General features: G+C 54.6%; 2 protein-coding genes across 10 annotated transcripts; one reads left to right on the top strand and one right to left on the bottom strand.

The window, feature by feature from the left end:
• Nucleotides 1-743: 743 nt before the first annotated feature.
• Nucleotides 744-22,542, top strand: ITGB4 (integrin subunit beta 4). 8 transcript variants are annotated; one of them, XM_015879714.3, is made up of 41 exons: nt 744-1,083; nt 3,310-3,401; nt 3,527-3,609; nt 4,056-4,157; nt 4,351-4,555; nt 4,915-5,011; nt 5,097-5,268; nt 5,405-5,668; nt 6,093-6,182; nt 6,281-6,403; nt 6,514-6,681; nt 6,924-7,000; nt 7,142-7,353; nt 7,568-7,671; nt 7,796-7,894; nt 8,250-8,376; nt 8,487-8,606; nt 8,716-8,822; nt 9,066-9,099; nt 9,512-9,700; nt 9,906-10,009; nt 10,279-10,337; nt 10,819-10,842; nt 10,931-11,079; nt 11,154-11,333; nt 11,912-12,060; nt 12,233-12,437; nt 12,984-13,144; nt 13,699-13,879; nt 14,002-14,139; nt 14,811-14,993; nt 15,177-15,308; nt 16,254-16,454; nt 17,304-17,462; nt 17,994-18,167; nt 18,907-19,056; nt 19,528-19,716; nt 19,926-20,081; nt 20,396-20,560; nt 20,870-20,983; nt 21,251-22,542. In XM_015879714.3, the coding sequence occupies exons 1-41, from the start codon at nt 1,079-1,081 to the stop codon at nt 21,391-21,393; spliced, it is 5,586 nt and encodes a 1,861-aa protein (XP_015735200.2). In that variant the 5' UTR covers nt 744-1,078; the 3' UTR covers nt 21,394-22,542. The 8 variants fall into 8 exon arrangements, with proteins under 8 accessions (XP_015735200.2, XP_085378937.1, XP_085378939.1 ...); XM_015879711.3 differs by having other exon boundaries at nt 780-1,083; nt 3,271-3,401; XM_015879713.3 differs by lacking the exon at nt 744-1,083 and adding an exon at nt 1,486-1,511.
• Nucleotides 22,215-25,505, bottom strand: GALK1 (galactokinase 1). Of its 2 annotated transcripts, XM_032448312.2 has the most exons (8): nt 25,322-25,505; nt 25,035-25,224; nt 24,622-24,741; nt 24,170-24,305; nt 23,624-23,805; nt 23,397-23,547; nt 23,116-23,278; nt 22,215-22,746 (listed from the first exon to the last, which is right to left on the bottom strand). In XM_032448312.2, the coding sequence occupies exons 1-8, from the start codon at nt 25,484-25,486 to the stop codon at nt 22,675-22,677; spliced, it is 1,179 nt and encodes a 392-aa protein (XP_032304203.2). In that variant the 5' UTR covers nt 25,487-25,505; the 3' UTR covers nt 22,215-22,674. The 2 variants fall into 2 exon arrangements, 1 of the variants encoding a protein (XP_032304203.2); XR_014936806.1 differs by lacking the exon at nt 23,397-23,547.
• Between the last annotated feature and the right edge of the window lie 29 nt (nt 25,506-25,534).

The following is a 25,534-nucleotide window of genomic DNA, read 5'->3' as shown; positions in this document are numbered from 1 at the left end:
CTGCCTTGAGCGTGAAAACCTTCCTTATATCCAAGTGATGGCGCCGTGGGTCTGAAGGTGGGAGCAAGGACACTTGGTGGAGATAACACCCACCTGCCCTTTGCCGTGGTGTGAGTGTCACAATCCGGGTGGCAATGCTGCATTCAGTGCTTGGAGCGGTTAAACACAAAGCAGACAGCCCCCAAACCCCGCATAGTCCGATTTTGCCTTTGAATCTGAGCAATGACCTCTCTGAAAGTGCAAGGAAAGCATCGAGCTTGGCAAACTGAGCTTTGAGAAACAGGGAAATACTGGAGCTCCTGTGTCTGTGTCTGTGCCATCCTCAGTTCCCCCCGTTTCCCGTTTGCTGTGATTTTTGACGCTGCAAACACATCCTCCTTTTTCCTCGGTTAACCCATTTACTCCCATTTACTCCAGCTTCATTCTTTCTCCAAGTAAAAGGAATCCCACTGCTGGGCGGATCAGAGCTCCAACACCCAATCTCCGCCCTTGCTGGGCAGCAATGCCACGGAGGGACGAGCCCTGAGCCCCACCAATAAAGCAACCGGTGGTAAAAGCAGCCCCTTCCCAGTGCCGGGTCGCTGCCCGCTGCCGGCTCAGCCCTTTTCCTTCGGGATGGGGACGCGTTGTACGGGGGGAGGCAGCGCTGCGGGGCTGTGCCTGCCCGTACAGGTGTGTGCGGCGCGGAGGAATGCCAACCACTGAGTCACGGCCCCCTCCCACCCGGCCGGCATAAAGCCCGGCCTCACCTGGGTACAGGGCTCGGCGCAGGGCTCGGAGCTCGGCTCGTATCTCCGCTCCCCTGTGCGGGCACCGAGGGATGGAGGAACGTGGAGAACGAGGTCAATCTTTGGGCATATGAGCCCCGCGGGACGGAGGTTGGAGTTTAACCGGAAAGAGAAAGGGGATAGAAAAATAGAAAGGAGGGAATAAAAGGAGGAGTTGGGGGGGAAGAAAAAGGCCGAGCTGGTGGCAGCGGAGCAGCGCGTTCCCTGCTGCTGCTGGAGGGATTCCTTGGCTCGCTGTGCTGCTCTCCGGGTCACGGCGGAGGGTTTGGACGCTGTCAGCACCGGCTCTAATGAGGTTTGTGGAATTAATTCATCTGCGCTCTGTGCCGTTGGGTTTGTTTCTAAGTTGATTGACTCGGGGGCGGATGGAGGCACGGGGCAGGTGGGCTCAGCTGCGTGTTTCCCTTTCTCCTTTAGCAATAGCTGCGCGCTTTCTGCTGCTTTATTTTGCTGCAAGCTGCGTTGCTCCCGCCTGGGCAGTTCTGCTGTGCAAAGCGCTTTTCCTTTCCAAAGTTATTTGGTGGAACAAAGCTGCCCGGGGGGGCCATGCCTGTGCCATTGGGACGGCGCACAGCCTGCAGTGCTGCTGCTTTTGGAGACGGTTCCTTACAGGTTTCAAAGGTTACAGGAGGAAAGTCCTCCTGGGGAGGCACAACTAAGAGCTCACGGAGGTTGTTTTGCAGAGCAGGTCGTTGGCTGCAAACCCTGTGAAATGCGGGTCAGGTTGGTGGTGCTTTTATGGGGGTTTGTCCGAGCTTTGTGAGGTCTCTGCATGTTTCCACCTGGGCGCTGGGTTCTCCCTGGCACAGCACTGGGTGCTCTTCCAGATGCCTCCCACCACTGTCCCCTCCTCCATCCCATGGGGTTCCACTGCACCCTGGGGAGGTCTGTAACTGCAGGGGGGGACCAGGCTGTGCTGGGGCCCTTGTCACGCTGTTCCCAACCCTGTGGGTTGCTTTGATGCTGGGCTGGATCCTTATGGATTCCAACGTCCTATGGAACAGAGTATAGAGGTGACAAAGGATCGTGGGGGTGCTTGGGTACATTGAGGCTGCTGTCCCTGAAGGAGGAGTGAGCTGACAGCCCCATCCCCAATGGTATTTCATAGGTCTAAATGCAACATATGGCTGCTCTGCTCATCCCAACCTCAAAGCTGTGCAGATAAAGGCATATGAGGGGGGTATGTGTGAGGTTTGGGATATTGGGTTCCCATTCCTCAGACCTCTTCCCCCATCTGTCCCAGGGCAGTGCCCAGCTGCAGCTTCAACCTTCCCAGTACCAGGCTGTGGGGGGCAGGTTCTGCTGGTCCATACTCTGTTCCTCCAGTGGTTCCTTTGGAGAAGGTCCTTTTTGCTCAGGTGTGAGAGGTGCAGCCTGGGGGTTCCCCGGTGCTTTCCAGAGCTGTGTTGGCTGTGCCAAGGCAGAGATGGATGCTGGGGGCAGAGGAATAAGAGCAGGAGGAGATATGGTCAGGGAGGGGTTGGAATCAGCTCCACTTTGTCCCCTAATCCTTCACAATTGAGCAGATTTATTGTCATGAAAACCCAGTCAAGGGATGGTAGTGAGTTCCTGTTGGTGGCAGGGGAGTTGGACTAGAGGACCTTCAGGAGTTCCTTCTAACTCAGCTGATTCTATGATGCTATGGCCACTTTATTCTGCTTTTACCCTGAGCACAGATGTGCTGGCAATGCAGGGTGGGACTGGCCCTGCCAGACACTTCAAAGCTGGCAGTGCACGGGGCACCAGGATGTCAACACTGAGCTGTGCTTTATGGCTGCTTATCTCAGCTCTCAGAAGGACGTAACTGTGTCGGTGTACCCAAAGGCCAGGGAGGAGCTGGGTCTGTGCCATAGGGCTGAGCTGAGCTCTGGTCCCTGGAATAGGAGAATTTTCCCTATTTCTGCAATGGGGCTGTTGCCACGTACCCAGCTACTGTGTGAGCACCCAGAGAGAGAAATCCCAGCACTGGTGCCGTCTTGGAGTCTTTGCTGCCATGACTTCTGCACATGTACAGCTTTGTGTGCTCTCTCAGTATGTTTCTATGGGTTCTGTTGGGACCTGTGCAAGGGACCCAGTGCTCTCCAAACCACGCAGCCTCCTGGCAGCCCAGAGCTCCGGGTCTGGCATTTCCCAAGACCTCACCCTCTGTTTGTTGTTCAGCCATCCTGGAAACTCTTAGTGCAATAGGAAATAGCGGGAGGGACAGAGCTGTGTTTTGCTTTGTGTGGGGGGGTGCAGGTGGACACTTTGCTCTCTCCCAGGACAATCCAGGGCTGGACACGATCACTGCTGCTCTCATGTGTGGAGGATGCTGGGCTCTGTCTGGCAGTGGGGTGGCAGCCACCCTGCCCCAGAATGGGGACTTTGAATCTCTCACATGTACCTGCCTGGAGCACGGGCTGCTCTTGGTTCTGATGTTGTGCCCATTCTCCAGCACCTGGGCACATCACTGTCCCCTATTCAGATGTTTCCCTCCCCCCAGCCCAGGTTTTTCTACTGCTCAGCATCCCATGTGTTGCAGGAGGAGGAGGATGGCAGCGCTGCCAAGGCCGTGTATGGGTCTGCTGCTGCTGGCCCTGCTCTGCACCACCGCTCTTGGCCAACGGAACAGAAGTGAGTGCAGCCTTCCTCCACACACCCCAGCCAAACCTCCGGCTTCCTGGGAATTGGGTTGGCCTTTGCACCTCTCGTCCTTATTTATTTTCTGCATTCCTTGTGCTGCAATCTTCCCCCTCCAGATAACCGCTGTGTGCAGAGCCGGGCAAAGAGCTGCACCGAGTGCATCCGTGTGGCCAAGGAGTGTTCGTTCTGCACTGAGGAGGTGAGGGCAGGAAGGGATGTGGGGGGAAGGATTGCCCATGGGATGGAGGGAGAGCTGTATCCTGGTTGCTCCCATTCCCCAGTGTGTTAGGGAACACTGCGTCTTCTGGGCAGCACTTGTCTCCATCTCTCTGCCCTACAAAGGCTCACCAGACTCAACTGACTCACCCAGGGCCCCATAGTGCCCACCCTATGGGGAGTATTGAATCATAGCATCATGGGATGGTTGGAGTATGAAGAGACCCTAAAGGCCATCTGGTGCCAGCCCTGCACTGAGCAGGGACACCCACAGCTCCATCAGTGCTCACAGCCCATCCCGTGACCTTGGCTGGCTGCAGGGATGGGGCACCACCGCCTCTCTGGGCAACCTGTGCCAATGCTTCACACCTTTTTTTGTTCTTTTTGACTCATTTTGGTGCTCTTAACACTGCTCTCGTAACGATGCAGAGCTTTGAGGAGCCGCGCTGTGACCTGCGGGAGAACCTGCTGCGCTATGGCTGTGGGGAGGCCGGCATCGTCTACACGAGGGGCGAGATGCGCACTCAGCAGGTGGGCACTGCAGGGACCCCAGCCCCCAGGTGTTGATGTCTGGGGAGGTGCCCAGATGGGCACACATGGGCATGAGGGAACTATTGCTCTGAGGGCAGGGAGTGGGCTCATAGATTCATAGAATGCTTTAAATTGGAAAGGGACCCTTCGGGGCCATCTGGTCCATCCCATTCACCCCTCTCTTCCTCTACAGAACATCAGCATCAACACGTTCCTGCAGAGGACCCAGGTGGCCCCCCAGGCCATGTTCATGCGGCTGCGGGCTGGGGAGGAGATGAGCTTCAACATGGATGTCTTCCAGCCCCTGGAGAGCCCCGTGGATCTCTACATCCTTATGGACTTCTCCTACTCAATGTCTGATGACCTGGATAATCTCAAGAGCATGGGGCAAAACCTGGGTGAGAGCTGGGAGCCCAGGGTTCCCTGGCGGAATAGAACTTCTATTAGTTTTTTGTTGCTGCTCTGTTGGGTAGATCCTTCCTGGCCCATCATGTGTCCTCTGCCCCGTGGGGTTGTTCTGTGCAGTGGCTTTGGCATCTCAAGCCTACAGGCATGAGTTGTGTTGGAAGCTCCTGCCTTGGAAAGGAGCTGCTAAAAGTGCTGTAGGTTTCTACTCCAAAACGACAAGATCAGAGCTCAAAGAGTTTAAATCCTTGGAGTCCAGTCTGAGATGTGATGGCACCTAGGAAAGGACCCCTTTCTGTGGAGCATCAACCTAGTGGGCTTATCCTCTTTCACATCTGTTCCTCTCTCCCAGCTGAGTTCCTGCAAGCCCTCACCTCCAATTACACCATTGGCTTCGGCAAGTTTGTGGACAAAGTCTCATCCCCACAGACAGACATGAGACCTGAGAAGTGAGTAAGGCTGGGGGCCCGTATAGGTAATGCAGCTCCCATTGGGCTTGCTGGAATGCCTCTTTGCCCTCCTGCTCTCTCACAGGCTCCGTGAGCCGTGGAACAACGCTGACTCCCCCTTCTCCTTCAAGAACGTCATCCGCCTGACCAACAACATCAACTACTTCAGCCAGGAGCTCAGGAAGGAGCGCATCTCTGGAAACCTGGATGCACCCGAGGGTGGCTTTGATGCCATCCTGCAAACTGCTGTTTGCAAGGTGACAGTGGCTGGGGATACGGGAGGTGAATGGGCAGCGTTCTGGTCTTAATGAGTTGGGTTTTCCAAGCCCTACCACTGACCACAAATGCTGTGTGCTGGGCTCAGAAGCAAAAGTCCCTTCTCCCCCTTTGTAGGACAAGATTGGCTGGAGGAAGGACAGCACGCATTTGCTGGTGTTCTCCACTGAGTCAGCCTTTCACTATGAAGCTGATGGTGCCAACGTCCTGGCAGGGATCCTGGCGAGGAATGATGAGGAGTGTCACCTGGACACCCATGGCACCTACGTGTATGACACCAAGCAGGACTACCCCTCAGTGCCCACGCTGGTGCGCCTGCTGGGTCAGCACAACATCATTCCCATCTTTGCTGTCACCAACCACTCCTACAGCTACTACGAGGTGAGGGAGCTGTAAGGGATCACCTTTCTTCTGGAACCATCTTTTGCTCCTCTCTGGTCCATGAGTGCTGAAGCAATGTTTGCCACTTTGAGTTTGTGCCATGGCTTGTCAAGCTCTGGTTTGGGTTGTGGAAAGCCCCAAGATGTGCTGTTGGAATGCAGGAATCTGAGCTCCTAGGAGTCTGCTTTGTTTGTGTGAAGAGCTGGAGAGCAGTTTATGTTGGAAGAGGAACATTTGGAGGTGTCTAACACACAACCTGCTCAAAGCAGAGCCCACTGGCATGAGGTTATTAAGGCCTTGGCAAGACCTCAAGCTGAGCTGAGAACATCCCAAGGAGATCTGTGGGGTCACTGCTCACAGGAGGGGCAGCAGTTGGACCTGCCACCATGGTGCCATACCTCAGTGTGCCCCTTTCTCTCTGCAGAAGCTGCACAAATATTTCCCCATCTCCGAGATCGGGGTGCTGCAGGAGGACTCATCCAACATCGTGGAGCTGCTTCGCACGGCCTTTGAGGTGATGGTGCTCTGCAGGGCTTTGCTCCTGCTCCCAGGGTGGGATGTGGTTTCAGTGGGGCTGAAAAAAATCACTGTGATCCCCTTCTGTCCACCCAGCGCATCCGCTCCAAGATGGACATCCGAGCTGACTTCGTCCCCAAGGCTCTGAAGACGGAGTTCATCTCCTCAATGTATGAAAAGACAGAATCTGGGTCCTTCCACATCGCCCGTGGGGAAGTGGTAGGTCTTGGGAGGGCTGAGCTCCTGCCACATCCCAGCTTCCTCCCTCCTGGGGGGGTTTGGTGGTGGGGTCACCCCCCTGGGCTCACCCACCTGCCCCATCCCTGCAGGGTAAGTTCCAGGTGCGAGTGAAGGCAATAGAGCACGTCGGTGGGCAGCACGTCTGCACCCTCCCTGAGAAGGACCGGCAGGGCATCATCCATGTGAAACCCACCTCACTGAGTGACAGCCTCCAAGTCCAAGCCTCTGTCGTGTGTGATGTGTGTCCCTGTGAGCAGGTATGTGCAGGTTGTGCTTGGCCAATGAATGAATGCTGGCCCTGCTTGGCTTTGGGCAGGAGGTTTGGGGTTCTGGATCAGGAGATCCAGGGATGCTGCTTTGAGCTCACAGTGTGCTTGGTGCTGCTGCAAAGCTCAGATTCACAGGCAAAGCCTTTCCCTTGGCTCTGCCTTCTGATGCCTGAGATGGCTGTGGGGGAACAGAGCCCACCCAGCAGCACCTCTTCCCTCTCCCCTTACAGCAACCAGATTTCCGCTCACCCAAGTGCAGCTTCCACGGGGACTTCATCTGTGGGCAGTGCATCTGCCACGCAGGCTGGTAAGGACCCCACCAAGCCTTGTGTCCCTCTGCCATGTCAGGGGACACGGTGTGATGCTCACATGTGCCCTGAGGGCTCTGCCTGGGTGCAGTCCCCATGCTCTGCTCCCACCCCTCTCAATGTCACCCCCTCCCCACCAGGCGAGGGGACACGTGTGACTGCTCCCCGGCCTCATCCCCCAATAACGAAGCCTGCATCCGCCCTGGGGATGTGGAGCCGTGCTCGGGTCGGGGCGAGTGTCTCTGTGGGAAGTGTCAGTGCTACCCCGAGGATCTAATGCAGCGATTTGATGGGGACTTCTGCCAGTACGACGTGCTGCAGTGCCCACGCACCTCCGGCTTCCTCTGCAATGGTGAGAGCCATCGAGTGGGACTCAGTGATTCATACGGGTCCCTTCCAACTTGGGATGTTCTGCGATCTGGGTCCCATCCACAAGGATGAAGAGCACGTGATGGGTTTGGGGGACTCTACATATGCATGGAGATGGGGGTACTCTGTTTGCACCCAGGCTCAGGGATGCAGCCCATGTTGGGTGCCATGCAGTGATGTCTCCTCTCACCTTGCAGATCGTGGTCGCTGTTCCAAGGGCGCCTGTGTGTGTGAGAGCGGCTGGGAGGGTCCTGGCTGTGAGTGTCCCACGAGCACTGACACCTGCATTGACAGCAGGGGGGTACGTCCCAGGCACCCACAGCAATGTCCCAGTGCTGGGGACACTGGGAGCCAGCAGCAAAACCCGATGTCACCACTGGTGTGTGGCTGCTCTGTGACACCCACTGTCCCCTCTGCTCCCTCAGGGCATCTGCAACAACCAGGGGAGGTGTGAGTGTGGGAGGTGCATCTGTGACAAGGCATCCCTGTACACCAGCTCCACCTGCGAGATCAGCTACTCCCTGGTGAGGTTCTGCATGGGGCTCTTTGGGTTTCTCACTTCTCCTTCCTAGAGAGAGCTGCTGGGGATGAGTGCAGAGTGGGGTGGGATGCCATGCCCTCTGCCTCCCCAGCCATGTGGATGCTGAGTGTGTGTGGGGCAGAGGTCTCAGCTCTTGCCTTATTCTGGTTTGCCTCAAGGCCAGAAAAAGACCTTTTATGGCTTAGTGTCTCAGATTCCCTACTGCTAATCCCTTGTGAAGAAAGATGGCTCAGTTGTATTTTGGGAAGGCCAACTAATGTGGGTGCTGCAGTGCTGGGGATGGGATCCCTGCAGCCTGCTCAGCCCAGGGCTGATCTCCTCCATCTGCCTCTGCCCAGGGCTTCCAGGCTGTGTGTGAGAGCATCAGGGACTGCGTGCAGTGCCAGGCCTGGGGAACAGGCAACAGGAAAGGGAACTGCAGCACATGCCACCTCCATGTGGAGATGGTGGAGGAGCTGAAGAAAGGTACTGAGATGCAGAGACATGGGATCTGCCCTCCCTGTGTGTGGCCTGGTGGGAGGAATGCTAGTCCTGGTGACCACAAACTGATGATGCTGTTCCCCATCTGTCTGCAGAGGAGGCCAATGAGCACTGCTCCTTCCAGGATGAAGAGGATGACTGCACCTACCACTACACGCTGGAGGGAGACCCCAGTGTTCTCCCCAATGCCACCGTCCAGGTGCAGAAGAAGAAAGGTGAGCAGAGAGGTGGCAGAGCTCTCCCTGTGCAGCACTGTGAGCATTGGGAGAGATGCTCCCAGGCTGAACCTGGCTGATGTGGCTGATGTGCTGCCGTTGCTTGCAGAGTGCCCTCCTGGCAGCTTCCTCTGGCTCATCCCACTGCTCATTTTCCTCATCCTGCTCCTGGGGCTGCTGCTGCTGCTGTGCTGGAGGTACTGCGCCTGCTGCAAGGTGAGTGACACCCAAACCCAGCCCACCTTCACCATTGCTGGGGCATCAGCGCTGCCTCTCGACTGACATCCAGTACCACTGCTGTGAGCTGCAGTGTGACTCCCTCCACTAAAGGGCTGTCAGGCTAAGATCACCTTCCAGAGCCCCATCTGTCCCCATTCCAGCACTATATCATCCTAGCTGAAGATGGGTCTTTCACCCTTGACTGCAGAGTAACTGTGTGTTTGGTTATTCCTTTTCTAGGCTTGCCTGGCCCTGCTCCCCTGCTGTGCAAGAGGTATGAGCCCTTTGAAATGGGGTCACTGCCTTCTTCTGGGGGGATACACTCAAGTAGGCATCATCCTCCTCTTCCTGTCTGGGTTGGGAGGTGAATCAGGGCAATATCTTATCAGAGGCGAGATACTGCTCATCCTCCCTCCCCCACTGGAACCCAACTGGTTCTCCAAGCTGGCTTGCTTTCTGTCCCCATTCTTGGACACCCTCACTCTTGCCACCAATTTATTGGCCCCACTGTGCTCCCAACACCCTCAGCTTGGTGGAAGATTCCCCAGGACAAATCCCTGCTTTTGGGGAATTGATGGTTGGCATCCACTGCACCCAGGAGTTGGACACGGTGATCCTCATGGATCCTTTCCAACTTGGGATATTCCATGATTCTATGGTTAATTGACTCTGCCCCTGCTCTGCAGGTCGCACTGTTGGCTTTAAGGAGGACCACTACATGCTCCGCCAGAGCCTCATGTCCTCAGACCACCTGGACACCCCCATGGTCCGCAGTGGATCCCTCAAGGGTCGGGACACCGTCCGCTGGAAGATCAACAACAACGTCCACAAGCAGGGCCTCACCTCCCACGCTGCCCTCAACCCCAAAGACCTCAGTAAGTGACAGACATGAGGAACGGGGCCTGGAGGAGATGATGGAGGACACAAAACCCTGGTGGTTGCCATGATGTCACCTCCAAACCCATTGCAAGGGTCTTCTGGGCTGGTGCTGGATGGGGTTCGGCTGTTGGCAAGGTGTGATCTGGACACCACGCATCCAGCATTGGCTGGGTTCTCAGAGTGGGGAATTTCTCCTTCCAGTTCCCTATGGGCTGTCGCTGAGGCTGACACGGCTCTTCACACAGAGCCTGGTGAAGCCGGAGAACCGTGAGCGTGAGCAGCTGCGCAAGGAAGTGGAGGAGAATGTAAGAGTCTGAGCACGGTGGGGTGGGGATGGGGATGGGACCCTTCCCTGAATGCCCAGACCTTGAAAGGAAGGAGTGACTTTCCCTCTTTCTGAAAGAAACCCTCACAATTACCAAAGCATCACATTGGGTTTGCTCCAGGTGCAGCCTCTAGCTGTGTACTGGGGTCAGGCTAAAGGGTCATCTCTGCTTTGGGTGGGGGGAGAAGGAGAGGACTGGGGTTTGGCTTGGGGTGATGTATAACTGCAAAGTCCCTCTTTGTCCTACAGCTAAATGAAATCTACAAGCACATCCAAGGCTGCCACAAGGTCCAGCAGACCAAGTTCAGGTAGGTCACTGCGGGAAGACCTTCTTTTTGGGGTCGAGTACCCCAGGGCCCTGCCTAAGAGTGATGGGAAGGGTGTGAAATCTGTGGTGTGGGATGGAACGTGGTCTGTGAGCCATTCCCAGTGCTCACATGGTGCTCAATGGGAAACTTCAGCCCTGTGCACAATGAGGAGTGCCTGCTGCAGTGTGGGGATGCTGGCACTGAGCAGGGAACACCATCCCCTCCCTGTGGCTCTGAGCAGCTGTGGGTGCCCTGTGGGCTTGTTTCTCACTGCATTGGGAAACCTGGGGCTGGAGGGAGCAGCCTGGCAGGAGGGAACATGAAACAGGGCTGTTGCCTCTGTAGGATGGGTTGGCATTGATCCCTATGGCTGCAGCCCGCAGGGCAGCTGCTGCAGCTCAGACATGTGCAGGGCTGTGATTCATGCAGAACTTTGTCTCCCCAAAGGTGTTACTCACTCTGTTTCTTTCTCCCCTCCCAGGCTGCAGCCCAATTCTGGGAAGAGGTAAGTGGAACTTGCAGCCTTCTCCTCTGCTTCTCTCCTCTCTAGCACTGAGCAGACCTCATTCAGCACTTACCTTCCTCTCTTCCAGGCAGGACCACACCATTGTGGACACGGTGCTCACTGCCCCTCGCTCTGCCAAGGCAGAGATCATCAAGGTCACTGAGAAGCACGTTTCCCATGAGGCTTTCAATGACCTGAAGGTTTCACCAGGTTACTACACTGTGACCTCTGACCAAGGTATGGAGCAGAGCTGATGCTGTGTCCTGGGCATGGGGACATTTCCCACCATCCATCATTATCCCTCCCCCCAGATGCTCACGGGATGGTGGAGTTCCAAGAAGCTGTGGAGCTGGTTGATGTCCGCGTCCCACTCTTCATCAGGGAGGATGATGATGATGAGAAGCAGCTGCAGGTGGAGGCCATCGATGTCCCCACCGGCATCGCACAGATTGGACGCAGGATTGTCAACATCACCATCATCAAGGAACAAGGTGAAGGATGGTGACTGTGGCATGAGATAAAGGGCAGTTTGTATCTGTGTGTCCCATGTCCAGATGGACTTGTGGTTTGTTAGGAAGGTGCTCTCTGTGTATCTGAGCTCCCATAGGTCACAAGCCAAAGAATGCTATCTTCAGCCACTGGGGTCTAAACCACAGCATCTTTTAAAGCATAAAAAGTCATTGCCCCTGGTAACAGAGACAAAAATATTTGACCACCACAAATTTCCTCTTACCAATTCTGTGGCAAGAGTTCCATGGGTTGGCCATAGGTCCCTGCAGTGCTCAGGGCAGCAGGTGAATGCCCCCAGTGATTTGCTTTTGTTTCCCGTAGGGTGGTTTTGAGCAGGGAGAAGAGTCAGGACTGGTGAAGCCACCAGCCCATGCACTGGTATTTCCAATGTGGTTTATAGCTTTGGGTGGTAAGAAGTCCCCACTCATTGTAGAGGAGTTGGACCATACTACCTTTAAGGGTCCCTTTCAACTCAAATGATTCTATGAACTCTCCCCCTGAACATTTGTACTGTGAATCTTTGTGCATTTACACATTTGTTGTCTCCTGCCCCTTCCAGCCAGCAGCCTCATCACCTTCCTGCAGCCAGCCTATTCCCACAGCCGCTTTGATAAGGTGGCCAAGATCCCTGTCCTGCGGGAGATCATTGACAATGGGAGGTCCCAAGTTACCTACAGGACCCGAGATCTCACTGCCAAGGAAGGCAGGGTAAGGATGGGGCTCTTGACCTGGGCAGGCACCAAGAAAGGAACCAACCTTTGCAGAAAAACAATTGATTGGGCTCAAATGAGATATGGCCAGGAGAAGGGAGACCCAAAGGTTGAGAACCATCTTATGGGTGCTGTGGGCTATAATCGTGCACTACTCTATTCTCCTCCAGGACTATGTCTTCACAGAAGGTGACCTGGTCTTCCAGCCTGGGGAGACCCGAAAAGAGGTGCAGGTCGCTCTGCTGGAGCTAACTGAGATAGACACCCTCCTGCACAACCGCCAGGTCAAGCAATTTGCCATCGACCTCCTCCATCCCAAATATGGGGCCAAGATCGGCCGATACCCCCAGACCACGGTGACCATTGCTGACCCAGGTAGGGGCTGGCTGCCAGGTGCTGGGCAATGGCAGCAGGGGGTGGTTGACCCCCCAGCGGGATCAGTCCAACAGTAGTGTGCCATGAAGCTCCAGCCTCCCTGTAAAGGCTGCGATGAAGAACATCCAGCTCCGACCAGTAGATGTGGGTCTCCCTCTAGAGGCATTAGCGGGTATAGGTGGGAAGAAGATGGATGGTCTATGCTGCAAGAGTGCGTTCTTCCTTCTTTTTCCTTAGGGATTTGAATTAAAAGCTGTACAAACAGGGGGAGAGGTGGTCAGCATTAGATACATTCAGCCAGAGCTGAAGGTTCCAGCTGCAAGAAGCAGGTGGTGCAGGACACTGGGGGATCAGAGCCAGACTTTGTGCCATCTTGCTGCGTGGTTTTGGGGGGTGGCATCACCAAGTGGCCTCAGTCTCCCTTCCCTATGATGGGGATTTATCCTTCAGTAATGCTGAATGGCCAAGCAGTGCCGGGAATATGCCCATTTCCTTTGTTTCCATCTGCTTGGAGGACTGGCATTTCTCTCTTCCTTGTGTCTGCAGAGGTGGTGGATGGTGTCCCCCCGCTGACTGGCATGGGCCAGCTCACCCAGTCTCCCAAAGGCCGCCTGAGTGCACCCCTCAACCCCAGCGCCCAGGCTCTGAGCTCCAAGGAAATCCGCTTCAGTTGGTTTCCTCCAACAGGAAAACCTCTGGGGTACAAGGTAAGGGGTGAGTGGATAGCAGGGGAGGTGTGGGTCCCTGTCATGCAGCTGTCACACCCGTATTCCTTCATGCTGAAGGGATGGGGAGAAGAGACTGAAAGAAGGGAGTGAGTTCTTCCATCCTAGACCCTTTTGTAGAATCATTAAGGTTGGAAAGACCACTAAGATCACCAAGTCCAGCCCCAATCCAGATGTGCTACATCTCTACAGTTCACACCTCCGTCCACCACATGCCTGGGCAGCCTGTGCCAATACTACTCCATCCCTGATGACCGTTGTTGGGTGGATGTGAGACTTGCAGGAAAGTTTCCTGTTGGACTTTTCCATCCCTCACCTTTGGGCAAAGTTGCGATGAAGGCGCTAGAGGGACACCTATGTGTTCTGGATAGGGGTACAAATGAGACAGTGAGGTCTGCAGGTACCACAGATTGTTCTGACCCCTTCTTTTGGAGAGCTGCTCAATGCCCTAAGAACAGATACAAGAAGAGATGAGGAATTCCTCACCTATTACAGTGAAGATCTGAAGGAGTGATAGCTATTGCTTGTTTTGTCAGGTGAAATACTGGGTTCAGGGGGAGCCCGAGTCCGAAGCCAATGTCATTGATGTCAAATCACCTGTGGCAACACTGAAAAACCTCTATGCCTTCTGTGACTATGAGATGCAAGTCTGTGCCTATAATGCTATGGGTGAAGGAGCCTACTCCGACATCATACACTGCCGCACGCTGGAGGATGGTGAGCATTCTCTATGTAGGAGCAAACTGGTGTCCCTATGTCTGTAATTTATGGAGTTCCAGGCTCCTTGTTGCTTTGCTTCCAGCTGGAGTAACCCAGCCTCTTGGCTCTTGCCATTACAGTTCCCAGTGAACCTGGTCGCTTGGCTTTCAATGTCGTGTCTTCCACCGTGACACAGCTGAGCTGGGCTGAGCCTGCAGAAACCAATGGGGTGATCACAGCCTATGAAGTCAGTTATGGGCTCGTTAATGAGGACAACGGTAAGTGCTCGTCTTCTGGTCAGGGCAGCTCTACCAGTTGGAGTGTGCTTTCCATATCTGGGCTGGTCCCAGGTTGTATCAGGAAACCCAGAGGTGTTCCAGAAAAAGATAGATGTCACACTAAGGGATGTGGGTTAGTGGGCATGGTGGGGGTGGGTTGATGGTTGAACTGGGTGATCTTATTGATCGTTTCCAACCTAAATGATTCTATGATTCTAAAGCCAAATGGGCTTCAAGGGCATTTATTGTGAAAACTGGGATAAGAAGGTGTCATTTCCAGGAAGAAGGAGTACAGCAAATCATAACTGAGGGTTTCATCCTGCAAAGCCATGAGTGCTCTCAATTCCCATTCATTTCTGTAGTGTTTTGTCTTGTTTTCCGTGTTTAAAACTTTGTTCATAGGTCTTATGGCTACAGTGCCAGAAAGATACCGTTTGGTGATAGTAGTAGCAGACTTCTGCTATAGGCTGATTTCAGCATTCTGTGTGGGAATTTCCCCAAGACAATGTCATGGTCATCATGAGCATCCCAGGCAGCCTCTGCACCTCGTCCCTGAGCCAAGCTGTGTCCTGACACCAAAACCCATCAATCCTGTTGGCCAAGAACACGCTGCTGTAGGGGCTCTTTGTGCCTCGTGACCTCATGGGGGGTATGTGTACCTCTACTTACAGTCCCCATTGGCCCCACGAAGAAGGTGCTGGTTGAAGACCCAAAGAAGCGCATGGTGCTGATAGAAAACCTGCGGGAGTCCCAGCCCTACCGCTACATGGTGAAGGCCAGGAATGGTGCTGGCTGGGGACCTGAGAGAGAAGCCACCATCAACCTCGCTACGCAGCCCAAGCGTCCCATGTCCAGTGAGTTGCTGCCCTGTCTGGATGGGGCGTAGTGGAGGTGGGAGCAGTGCTGGGGGGTTTCATCACCCAGCTGCTCCTCTATACCCTGCCCTTTCCACTGTACCACTCACCCTGGGGAAGGCTGAAGGTCTGAGGAGCGTGGTTTTGAGCTGTGTCTAATAGCACCCCTCACCTCCCCTCCAGTCCCCATCATTCCCGATGTCCCCATCATTGATGCTGAAGGAGGTGAGGACTACGACAGCTACCTGATGTACAGCACGGATGTGCTTCGTACTCCAGCTGGCAGCAAGCGTCCCAGCGTCTCTGATGATTCAGGTGCGTTGATACAGGTTTTGCAAAGGTCGCTTCTAACATTCACTTTCCTTAACAGCTTTCAGCAATGAGCTTCACTGCTCCTTTCCTCCTCCATGAGATGGGGGGATCTGAATGGTGGAGCTGGTGGAGATCTGCACTTCCAGGAGCTGGGAACGCTTGACTAATGTTAGCTTAATTAGGACCACGTTCTAGCCAGGAGGCAAAGGGAAATCTCAGTGTGGGGTGGTGGAGTTCTTCATAGCATGCTGTGTTCATCTTCCTTGTCTGTTACTGTCTGAGTGGACCAACATTACAGTTAGCCAACCAGAGCTGGAAAAGCACAGATCTGAGTCCTTTGGAGGCTCAAGGTCTCAGCCAAGCCAACAGGAGGGAGCTCACCAAGAGATGGGGAGGCACTGGCCAGGGGATCCATTCCTGTGGCCTCTCATCTCTTCCTCCATCGCTTAGCTTTCAGAGTGAGGCTGGCTCCCTTGTCTTCTACACTGCAACAAGGAGGGAAAGACTGGCTATAAATTAGTGGGAACTGGAGGGTCTTTCCTATGGGGTTCTCCAGAGCCTGGGATCCAGAAGCAATTCCCAGGTCCTTGCAGAGAGCAGAAATAATGGGAACACCAAGTGTCTGACCATCCTGCATGCACACTGCAGAGCAAGGAAGCCTCTCCTGAGCAGGGGATTGGTGAAGCAGGCTGCTCGTGGTAGGCGTATGGTGGGACTTCGGCTCTCACTTTTTGTCATGACGGACACAGGGCTGGAAAATAGCCCTGGGGTTGTGGCACATTGTGCTTGTCATGTTCCCTCCATCTACCAGTGATGTGATGGTGCACCACCTGAATTCATCAGCCAACGGGTGCTGTTCCCCTTCCTAGCAAGCAGCATGAAGGTGGTCGGTGTCCCACTCTGTCCCCTCTAGACCATGTCAACACCAGTGCTTACATTATCCCAAAGGCTCCCGATGGAAATACGTGCCGCTGCTGGGAGAAGACTTGGATCTTCGCCGCATCACCTGGAGGCTCCCACCTGAAACCATTCCCCGCCTCTCTGGCAGCAGCCACTTCTCCTCGGACACCGAGGGTCTCCTCCGTGAGGAGGATGGTGATGTGGCTACAGGCAGCCCCATGAGGAGCGGGACCCCCCGGCCCCAAGCAGGTGAAGGACGACTTCATATGGCACTGAGTGTCCTGTCTCGTCCTGCTCTGAGCCAAGGGGCTGGGTCAGCCCCCCTCCTCCCCCTGTGTGCCCATCCTCCTGTTGGCATGATGTCCACGTGCTGTAGAGTCTCAGTGTGTCTGTTCACCAGTGTCAAGGTAACCCCCATCTCGGCACGGACTTGGGAGCCTGCTAGCAAGTTGCTTCTACAAGAGGCTGAACCTTCAAGACATGAGCAAACTCAAATGATGCCTGGAAAATACTGCCTCCAAAGGCAGCCCCTCAACTTAATTAAGTGCCCTGAGCTCCTGGGGTGGATCTGCTGGACTGTTAAACAGAAATTTGGACTGGACATCCTTTAAGGGTTCCTTCCAGCTCAAATGATTCTATGGTAGCTGATCTCTCCTGCCCTGCTGAGGATCTGCCAAGGACCAGAACAAGGAAGCAGTTTGCATTTTAGATCCAGCTGAGATGGGATCCAGAGAGAGATAAGGAGAAACCGCCTCCATAAAAGGCTGTTTTTCTTCTTCTGCCTTCTTTCTGAACCTGAAATTATAAACCTGCGCTTGCGTCAGACAAGAGATGTGAGGGAACGTGTTGAGAACCACAAGCAGTGCCCCAGTGAGGCCGAGGTCTGGAGTTACCTTGGGCACCATGTGTGTCTGGTGCTGGTGTAGGGCAGCGTCTCTGTTTACCCATTTGTTTCCCCCTTACCGTGTTGGGTGACTTGTTCAAGATGGAGAGCTCCAGAACCACCTTCCAGAGCAACTGAAGCCAGGGCAAAGCCATGGGACCTGGAGCAGAAGCCCACCCTCAGCCAGACCCCTTACCATGTGCCCTCTTTCACAGAACACCTGCTGAATGGCCGCATGGACTACTTCTCCGGCAGCAGCAACACACTGACCAGGACAACAAACACCAGCTACCACCAACACATGCACCAGGAACACAGGGTGATGGGGAGCTCCTCGTTGACCAGAGACTACTCCACCATGATGGCGGGGCACGGTGAGTATGAGGTGGTGGGGACTGCTCTTCCATTCCATGACCACCTTTAGATCCACACCCTGCAGATCCCTTTGGGTTTTGGTTGTGTTTGCAGCCAAAAGGGCTGATGAATCAGAGAAAAGACAGCTCACATCCTTAGAGGTTGGACTTGATGGTTCTTATGGGTACCTTCCAACTCAGCATGATTCTATTATCCTACCACTGATGTGCTAGGGCTTTGATAAGGCTGCTCTGCTTCCAGACCACTCTGGAAAGGGTGCCCGTCCCTGACTTGGGAACAAGAGCTACATCCTTGTTTCCACACTGCAAAGCTCATGTTGTTGCCCCTCTCACTATGTCTAGCAGTATGATTTCCTTTCAGCTCCATGCAAGAACATCAAAATGGTGTTGACAAGAGGCTGTAAATAAAACAGCTTCAAATCTGATCCTTGGAAACCTCTCTCTGTGCAGGAGTCAGCACATGGGCTGAACCCACTCTGATGTCTTCAATGGTGTTTTTCTTTTTCTTTCTTTCTCTATGCTGGTCTGTAGATTACCCAGGGAGATTCCTTCCTCCCATCCTTGAAGATGCTGGGAGGAGAATCCCACGGCCCAGGGATGTGGGTTTCAGGAGCAGGGTAAAGGTGAAGGGTTACTACCCCAGCACTGGCTGTCGGGACTGTATAATCATGACTGATGGGTCTGCGGGGATTTGCAAGTACATAGGTACAGCTTTGTCCAGAGCCTCCTTCCAGTCATGCATCCCATAACCAGCCACACCACTGGCCCTCTGTGAGCTACTCCCCATGGCTTTCTGTGTGCCACACTGATCCCCCTCCTGACCTGGCTGAGCCTCCATCATACCACTTTTCCATTTGCAGGAGATTTCAGCTGTGTTCCCAGCCATGTGGGCTGATTAACCCTCACCACTGCTGCCACTGTGCCCTAATGAGCTGATCACCTCATCGTCCCATTGCTCTTCATTCCTAACAAGCGTTTTGTTCTCATTCTTACCCCACAGGCTTTTGGAGGACTCTTGGGGAGAACGTGGGTCCCAGCTTTGAGCAGTCCCTGCAGGTGTTGGTTTGGTTTAGCTGTTAATCAGGGCTCTGCTCGCTCTGAAGATGTCCACAAAGCATTTGTCAGGCTGGACAGAGAGCTTTGGGGTGAGCCAAGGGGGCAGCACACAGCACCAGGTCCCTAGGTAAAGGGCTGTGAAGCTTACCCTGCCTTGTCCCATGCAAGGGTGGCACCCCAAGGTCACAGGGCATCCCTGTAGGTGTGCAGAGTTCCCCTCCAGACAGGTTAGCTTGCAGAGAGGACATCTCCCCATGTTCTCCCCACGTTCTCCCCATGTTCTCCCAGGACCATCAGGACCATCCCACGCTTGCGTGTGTTGCTGCCTCCTCTCACCCAGCCCAATTGACCCCAAATTCCTACTGTGACCATCTCATTTTTGCTTCAGATTCCAGGTTCCCACTGGGTGTCCCTGACATCCCCACACGGTTGGTGTTCTCTGCTCTGGGACCCACCTCTCTGAAGGTGAGCTGGCAGGAGCCGCACTGCGAGAAGGAGGTGCAGGGCTACAGCGTGCAGTACCAGCTGCTCAATGGAGGTCAGTGGGCAAGGAGAGGGCTCATCTGGGGGCTGGGAGCTGCTGGTGGTAAAGTCTGGGCCAGGCAATGTGTTCAAGGTGTCATTGCCTGGGCTGGGGGCTTGGACCATATGATTTCTGTCACATCCACCATCTTAGTCAAAGGTTTTGTCATCACGCTGGATTTTGGAAAAAGGATTGGAATATAAGAATGTATTATTTTTACATGAAACTTGGGGCAGATCATGAAAATGTGGTTCTCTTTGGTGTTGAAAATCCCCAGGTTTTCAAGAAGACATTGCTAGTCCCTAAGCAACATCTGGTCCTGCACTACCCGCTGGGTTGGCAAGGTGTGATGGAGGTGGTTTGGGAGGGAGTTCTCTTGCTCAGTTTTCTGGATAGTCCATTTGAAGTAGGATTTAGGAGGAAGCCACAGCTCTGTCTTTATGCCTGCAACCCCACATTGATGTCCCCATTCCCTGTGTGTCCCAGGAGAGGTGCACCGCCTCACCATCCCCAACCCCAGCCAGAACTCAGTGGTTGTGGAGAACCTGCTGCCCAACCACTCCTACATCTTCAAGGTGAAGGCACAAAGCGAGGAGGGCTGGGGCCCTGAGAGGGAAGGAGTCATCACCATAGAGTCCCAGGTGGACCCACAGAGCCCACTCAGCCCTGTTCCAGGTGAGATGAATGGGAAGCAGGGAGGGAGGCACTGATGCCTTTGTGGCTGTCTACAGTGCTGGTCTTGCTGTTTTCACCCCCATAAACTCATCCTGAGCACTTCTTTCCTCCCGTTTATTTAGAAGTGGGATCTTCTTTCCCATGCACTCCCCTTCTAGCTGTCCAAATAGCTGAGACCTCCCTGCTTCATTACATATATGCCCTGACAGGTTCACCCTTCACGCTGAGCACACCCAGTGCCCCTGGACCGCTGGTTTTCACTGCCCTCAGCCCTGACTCCCTGCAGCTCAGCTGGGAGAGACCACGCAAACCCAATGGGACCATCCTGGGTTACATGATCACCTGCGAGATGCTGCACGGAGGAGGTACGGTGTCAGGCTGTGGAAAAGCAGTTACCTGTGCAGAGAACAAGATGCCTCCAGCAAAGGCAGTATAACAGAAGTGGTGGGAAGGACCCACAGCTCAGTGCAGCCCAAATCCAATGGATGAAGGCCAGCACTGTGCTGAAACAGCAGAACTGGGTGGTGCAATGGCATTGCCAGTGTATGGCATAAAGTTTAGGGAAAGCTGAGACATCAGCCAGCAATGGAGAATGTTTGCGTGTCCACCTTCTCATTGGACACTCACTGGGAGGTCTCATTGGAAGCTCTCACTTCTGTCATGTATCTGTGTGCATTAGGGGAGCCCAGGAATATCTACGTCGAAGGTGACAATCCAGAAACGACCCTGACTGTGCCCCACTTGAGTGAGAACATCCCATACAAGTTCAAAGTGCAGGCCAAGACCACTCAGGGTGTTGGGCCGGAGAGGGAAGGCATCATCACCATTGAATCTCAGGATGGAGGTATGGATCCATGTCCTTCTGGAAATACAGAGATAAGAAAGATCTCAAAGCAAAGGATGTGCCTTCTGGGCTCCTTTTCTGAGCCACTCTGAAAGCCACCATTCTGATGGTGATTCCCATTTCCATCGTCTCCATTAGGAAGGCAATGCTGTGCTTTGTGAGCACTGTGCCTGTCCTGTGAAATGCACTGAACGTGGGGGATGACAGCAAGAAAAACCTCCTGAGCTGATTGTTGGTCCCCACTGAACAGGGCTGAGATACTGGAAGCTCCTCACCACGTCCTGCCTCATTTGTCCCTTTTCTCCTTAGGTACCTTCTCACAGTTTGGAGGACAGCAATACACGAGAGAGGTGTACAACTTCCCCATGGAATACACCACCAAAACCAGCATCAGCCATTCCTCTCTGGATCCCCACTTCTCAGGTAGGGACCAGGGGAGGAAGATGTGGTTCTTCCTGCAGAGATATGTGATGTCCATCTTCAGTTACATCAGTGTTGCTGTCCCATGTTGTCCCCTAAAGTTTAAGGACTTGCAGGGTCATGCTGCAAGATGGGGAATTTGTGGGAGCTGTTAGGGCCACTGCTCTGCCATAGGGCTTGTGTGTTGCTGTGTGGGATCAGGGATTGGACTCGGGGTCCTTTCCATCTTGGGATGTAGTGTGTCTCTACGAATCCATCCTCTCATTGCAGATGGAATGCTGATGACTTCCCAGCGAGTGGAGAGTGCCAGCAGCACCCTCACCAAACAGGTCACCAAAGAGTTCATCAGCCGCACCGTGACGTCCAGCGGGACCCTCACCAAGCAGGTGGAGAGGCAGTTCTATGAGGCCTGAGCTGCGGCAGCAGGACACTCCATTGGGGCTGGCAGAGCTTTGTAGGACCATCCAGGAGGGCTTCACCCAGACTGTGCTGGGGCAGCTCCCACAGGCCCTCTATGGCACTTTGAGCTCTGCACACTCAAAGTTGGGTCACCGGGTGTGCTCACCCTGCAGAGCTCATCCTCCCTACCTTGCTCTGCACTCAGTTCTGCATGGATCACCTCCATGAGCAACCTCCGCTCACTCCAGTTCCACTCCTAAGCGTTCACCCATCCAAGCACACCTCCTGCTGCAGGTATTCAGGTGCCTCCATGTCTTCATTCTCCCAAGACAAATTAAAGAGAATGATTTATTCTCAGGTGCTCAGTTTTGAGAGGAGGATCCCTGCTGATGAGATCCTGGTTTATAGAGGGTCACCACTTACTGGCACAGCTGCCCAGGGAGGTTGGGGTGTCACCATCCCCATAACCATTCAGGAACCATGGAGATGTGGTCAGTGGGATGGGATGGGTTGGGGCTGGACTGGATGATCCTCCTGGTTCTTCCAGCCTTAGCAATTAAATGATTGTCTACAGTTCCCACCTTTGGCCTGGGCTCTGTGGCAGCTTGGCTGTCTGCTGGAGATGGTTGTTTGGTTCTGTTCTGTTCTATGAGAGCTGCAAGGTAGTGGGTCAGGGTGACCTCTGCTTCCTTCCTATCTGTGTCTGTCCTCTGCTGCTAACACTGGTACCACAATAGCAAAGCATACCCTTCCATTTGTATAGCACTACTTATGATGGGCTCTGATGCTTTTTTTGTTGTTGTTGCATACAATATTGTACAGTTTTGGTAGTATATATATTATATAAATATATAAATGTATTTTATTATTTTATATATTAAAAAAAACCAAACAGTGGAGGTGAATGAGATCAATGCAGAGTGATGAGGATACATTTGGACCATTGAGAAGAATGAGTTCAGGCCCCTTAGCAGCATCCTACCCAACCACTGTTCTGTGCATAGCAGAGCACAGGATGCTGCTCCCATGCACCCCTGTGCTCTCATAGCTGCACTGTGCCCCAAATGTCATTGCTTTTTAATTCTCACCTGGTCCCCAGAGCTGTTGGTGCTTCAGGTCAACCCAGCAGCAGCTCTGTGCACTTAATAAATGTTTTCTCTACAGTTTGCCTGTTCCTTTTGGTTTTAATGACGTTATTTCCCCCACCCCCAACAGCAGGTGGAGGTAGGTGTGCTCCAGTTATTTGTGCTCCTTGGGAAGGAGATGATCCCAGCAGGGATGCTGTGTTTGCTTCTCTACAAGGGCAGCACCTTTGCCCCATCCGAGGGTCTGGTGATGTAGAAGGTCGCTGTGCCACTGTACTTCTCCTATAGGTACAGAAGGAGCAGTAAGTGCAGATCCCAAACACCAGGAGTGTGCACTCACTGCACTAACAGCTTTCCCAGCCCACAGCTACCAGCACTGAGCTCCTCAATGCCTGGAGGTTATTGTTCCCTAGATGGATTTAGCTGCCCCAGAGCTCACCTGGCACTTTCTGATCTTTTTCTCAATGTAATAAATTCCTTCTGCTGTGCTTTGCAATCAGCACAGTGTCAAACCACCCCCAAGAGCTCAGCACATCAATGCACATAGGGTGTCCCAGCCCTGAGTGCCTTAGGATCACAGCTTCAGCATCATCACCTTGGGGTGGTTTGGGGAGCTTTAAGTCAATCTCTGGGCTCTTTGCTGTGCTGTACCTGGATGTGCTGCTGGGCTCTCTCTGCAGCCTCGGCCACCAGCAGTGTCACCGTACAGCCCCCAAAGCCTCCCCCCGTCATCCGGCTGCCATAAACCCCATCGACCTCCAGGGCTGCTGCCACCAGCTGGTCCAGCTCTGGGCAGCTCACGGCAAAGTCATCCCTAAAAACATCACATAGAACAGTTGGGTTAGAAAAGACCTTACAGCCATCCCATTTCAACCTGAGCTGTCCCCCCACCATAACACTGTGCAGAAAGCCCCACGCTGTCTCATCCTCACCGCAGGGAGTTGTGGCTCTCCACCATCAGCATCCCAAAGGTGACATAATCCCCATCCCGCAGTGCTTGTGCTGCTCGTGTCGTGCGCTCAATCTCCCCAACAACGTGCCTGGCACGGCGATACACCTCCTCACCCAGCTGGCTCCTGGATGCTGCATAGACACACACACACACACAGCCTACAACAAACCCTACACTGCATGGAGTCGATGGATGCCCCATGCCCACCTTCCAGCTCAGCCATGGTGACATCCCGCAGCGTGGTCCTGCCCAGTGCTGCTGCTGCCTCCTGGCACTGCCGTCGCCGTGCTGGGTACTCACTGCCCGTCAGTGCATGACGGACATTGGAGTTGGTGATGAGGACAGCCAGGCTGGCATCGTGCAGAGGGACGGGGACGGCATCCAGGGACCTGCAGGGAGGTGACAGAGCCCACCCCCACTGCGGCCACGTGGCACCCAGCAGGGGCAAAGTCTGTGTGGTTTAGGGTTTCACTCCAGGAGTGTTCACCCCACCCTTCCCAGTTATTAGTCCTAAGCTAGAGCCTATTAGTCCTAAATTAGACCCCATTTGTCTGAAATTAGACCATAATAACTTTGCCTGGGCAATAAGCACAAGGAAGGAACCATCTCCTTGAATGCTCCAATGGGACTTTTGGACACTATCCCCAGCCCCACTGTGGGTTTTTGGGTTTGGGGATAACACAATAGTGCTCCTGCATGGCTGTGTGTATGGCACGGCCACGGGACCAGCAGGTGTTGCCAGGAGGTGCTGACCTGCAGTCGATGAGCAGCGCGTGGTTCTCTTTGCCCATCACTGATATGAACTGATCCATGATCCCGCAGGGCATGCCAGCAAACGTGTGCTCTGCCTGCTGACACGCCAGAGCCTTGGCCACCGAATCACCATCATCTGTGGCAGGGAGGAGAGGAGCAGGTGAGCAGTGATGGGATGGACACCACACAGTGTGCCCAGTACTGAGCCCTCACTCCTCTCCTCGGAGGGTTTTCAGTTCATGGAGTGTGGGGAAAGCCTTGTGGGATGGGGTTTGCATCTCTGGGGACAGGAGGGTGGGGAGAAGATGCTCCAAGGGGAACGCTCCACCCCATGGGCTTTAGGGGCATGGGCAGATGGAGTGGGAGCTGTGCCCCATCCCACAGCAGCATCTCCCCAGGATCCCCCCAAGGACAACCCCATCCTACAATGAAACCAGGGATGGGGGCCGCACCGGGGCAGAGCTGCTGCAGGAAGGTGTATGTGGCCACTTCCAAAGAGGCAGAGCTGGAAAGGCCACCGCCCAGGGGGACATCGCTGGCAATCACAGCATTGAAACCCGGCACGGGACCACCTGTAGGAATAAAAGGGAGGAGAGGGGCCGTGAGTTCCCATAGGGCTTGGGGCTGCCCTACCCCATGGAGATCCCAGCAGAGGGGAGACCCCCTTCAACGTCCCATTTGAAGTGCATGGTGACCCACAGCACTGCGGTCACACAGCTCCTCCAAAGCCTGGTCACATTAATAGCTGTAGGACCACACCGGTGCTCTGTGATGCACCAAAGGGACTTTTGCTCTGCACCAGCCTCCAGCCCACGGGAAACCCCATGCTATGAGTGTGACCCTACACGAGGGGCCGTGTCCTTACCGCGGTAGTGCTGGATCACACCTTTGACGTAGTTGGCCCAGTTCGGTCTCCCTGGGCTCAGGGGGAGGCTTTGGGTGGGAGCCGGGAACTGCACCCTATGGGGCTCGTCCGCCCCCGGCGCGGTGGTGACGATGGAGATGGTCCCGTCCTGCGTAGCGGAGCCCACCAGCACCGTGCCCAGCTGCAGGGCCTGCGGGGGGGGCACGACCCCGAGGGGACAGCGGGTCACAGCCCAGCGGACACGGCAGGGCTCGTCGGGGTGGCGGCGGGGCACGGCTGTCCCTTACCATGGGCAGCACGAAGCCGTCGTTGTAGTCGGTGTGTTCGCCGATCAGGTTCACCCTCCCTGGAGCCCACGCAGCCACAGCGGCCGCCCCCCCGAACGCCGCCTCGTACGCCCCGCGGGCGGCCCCAAGCAGCGGACACCGACCCGGTTCCGGTACCGCCGCCATCGCCGCTCCGCTCCGCCCCGCCGGGCGGAACCGCTGCCCGCCCCGCCC

This window comes from Coturnix japonica, chromosome 23 (assembly GCF_054131305.1).
Source record: "Coturnix japonica strain WE chromosome 23, WE-NBRP24, whole genome shotgun sequence".
Lineage (NCBI taxonomy): Eukaryota > Metazoa > Chordata > Aves > Galliformes > Phasianidae > Coturnix > Coturnix japonica.
Note: the sequence above shows the minus strand (reverse complement) of the source record. Positions and strands in the feature narration are given on the sequence as shown.

Bases quoted from the DNA above. Each gene is read 5' to 3' on its own strand.
- ITGB4 (XM_015879711.3), top strand. The intron at 3,402-3,526 runs GTGAGTGCAGCC...TTCCCCCTCCAG, and splicing joins TCTTGGCCAACGGAACAGAA to ATAACCGCTGTGTGCAGAGC. The intron at 7,672-7,795 runs GTACGTCCCAGG...CTGCTCCCTCAG, and splicing joins CCTGCATTGACAGCAGGGGG to GGCATCTGCAACAACCAGGG.
- GALK1 (XM_032448312.2), bottom strand. From the start codon at position 25,486: ATGGCGGCGGTACCGGAACCGGGTCGGTGTCCGCTGCTTGGGGCCGCC. The intron at 24,306-24,621 runs GTGCGGCCCCCA...TCCCTGCCACAG, and splicing joins CCTGCAGCAGCTCTGCCCCG to ATGATGGTGATTCGGTGGCC. The intron at 22,747-23,115 runs GTACAGCACAGC...CTGTACCTATAG, and splicing joins GAGCCCAGCAGCACATCCAG to GAGAAGTACAGTGGCACAGC.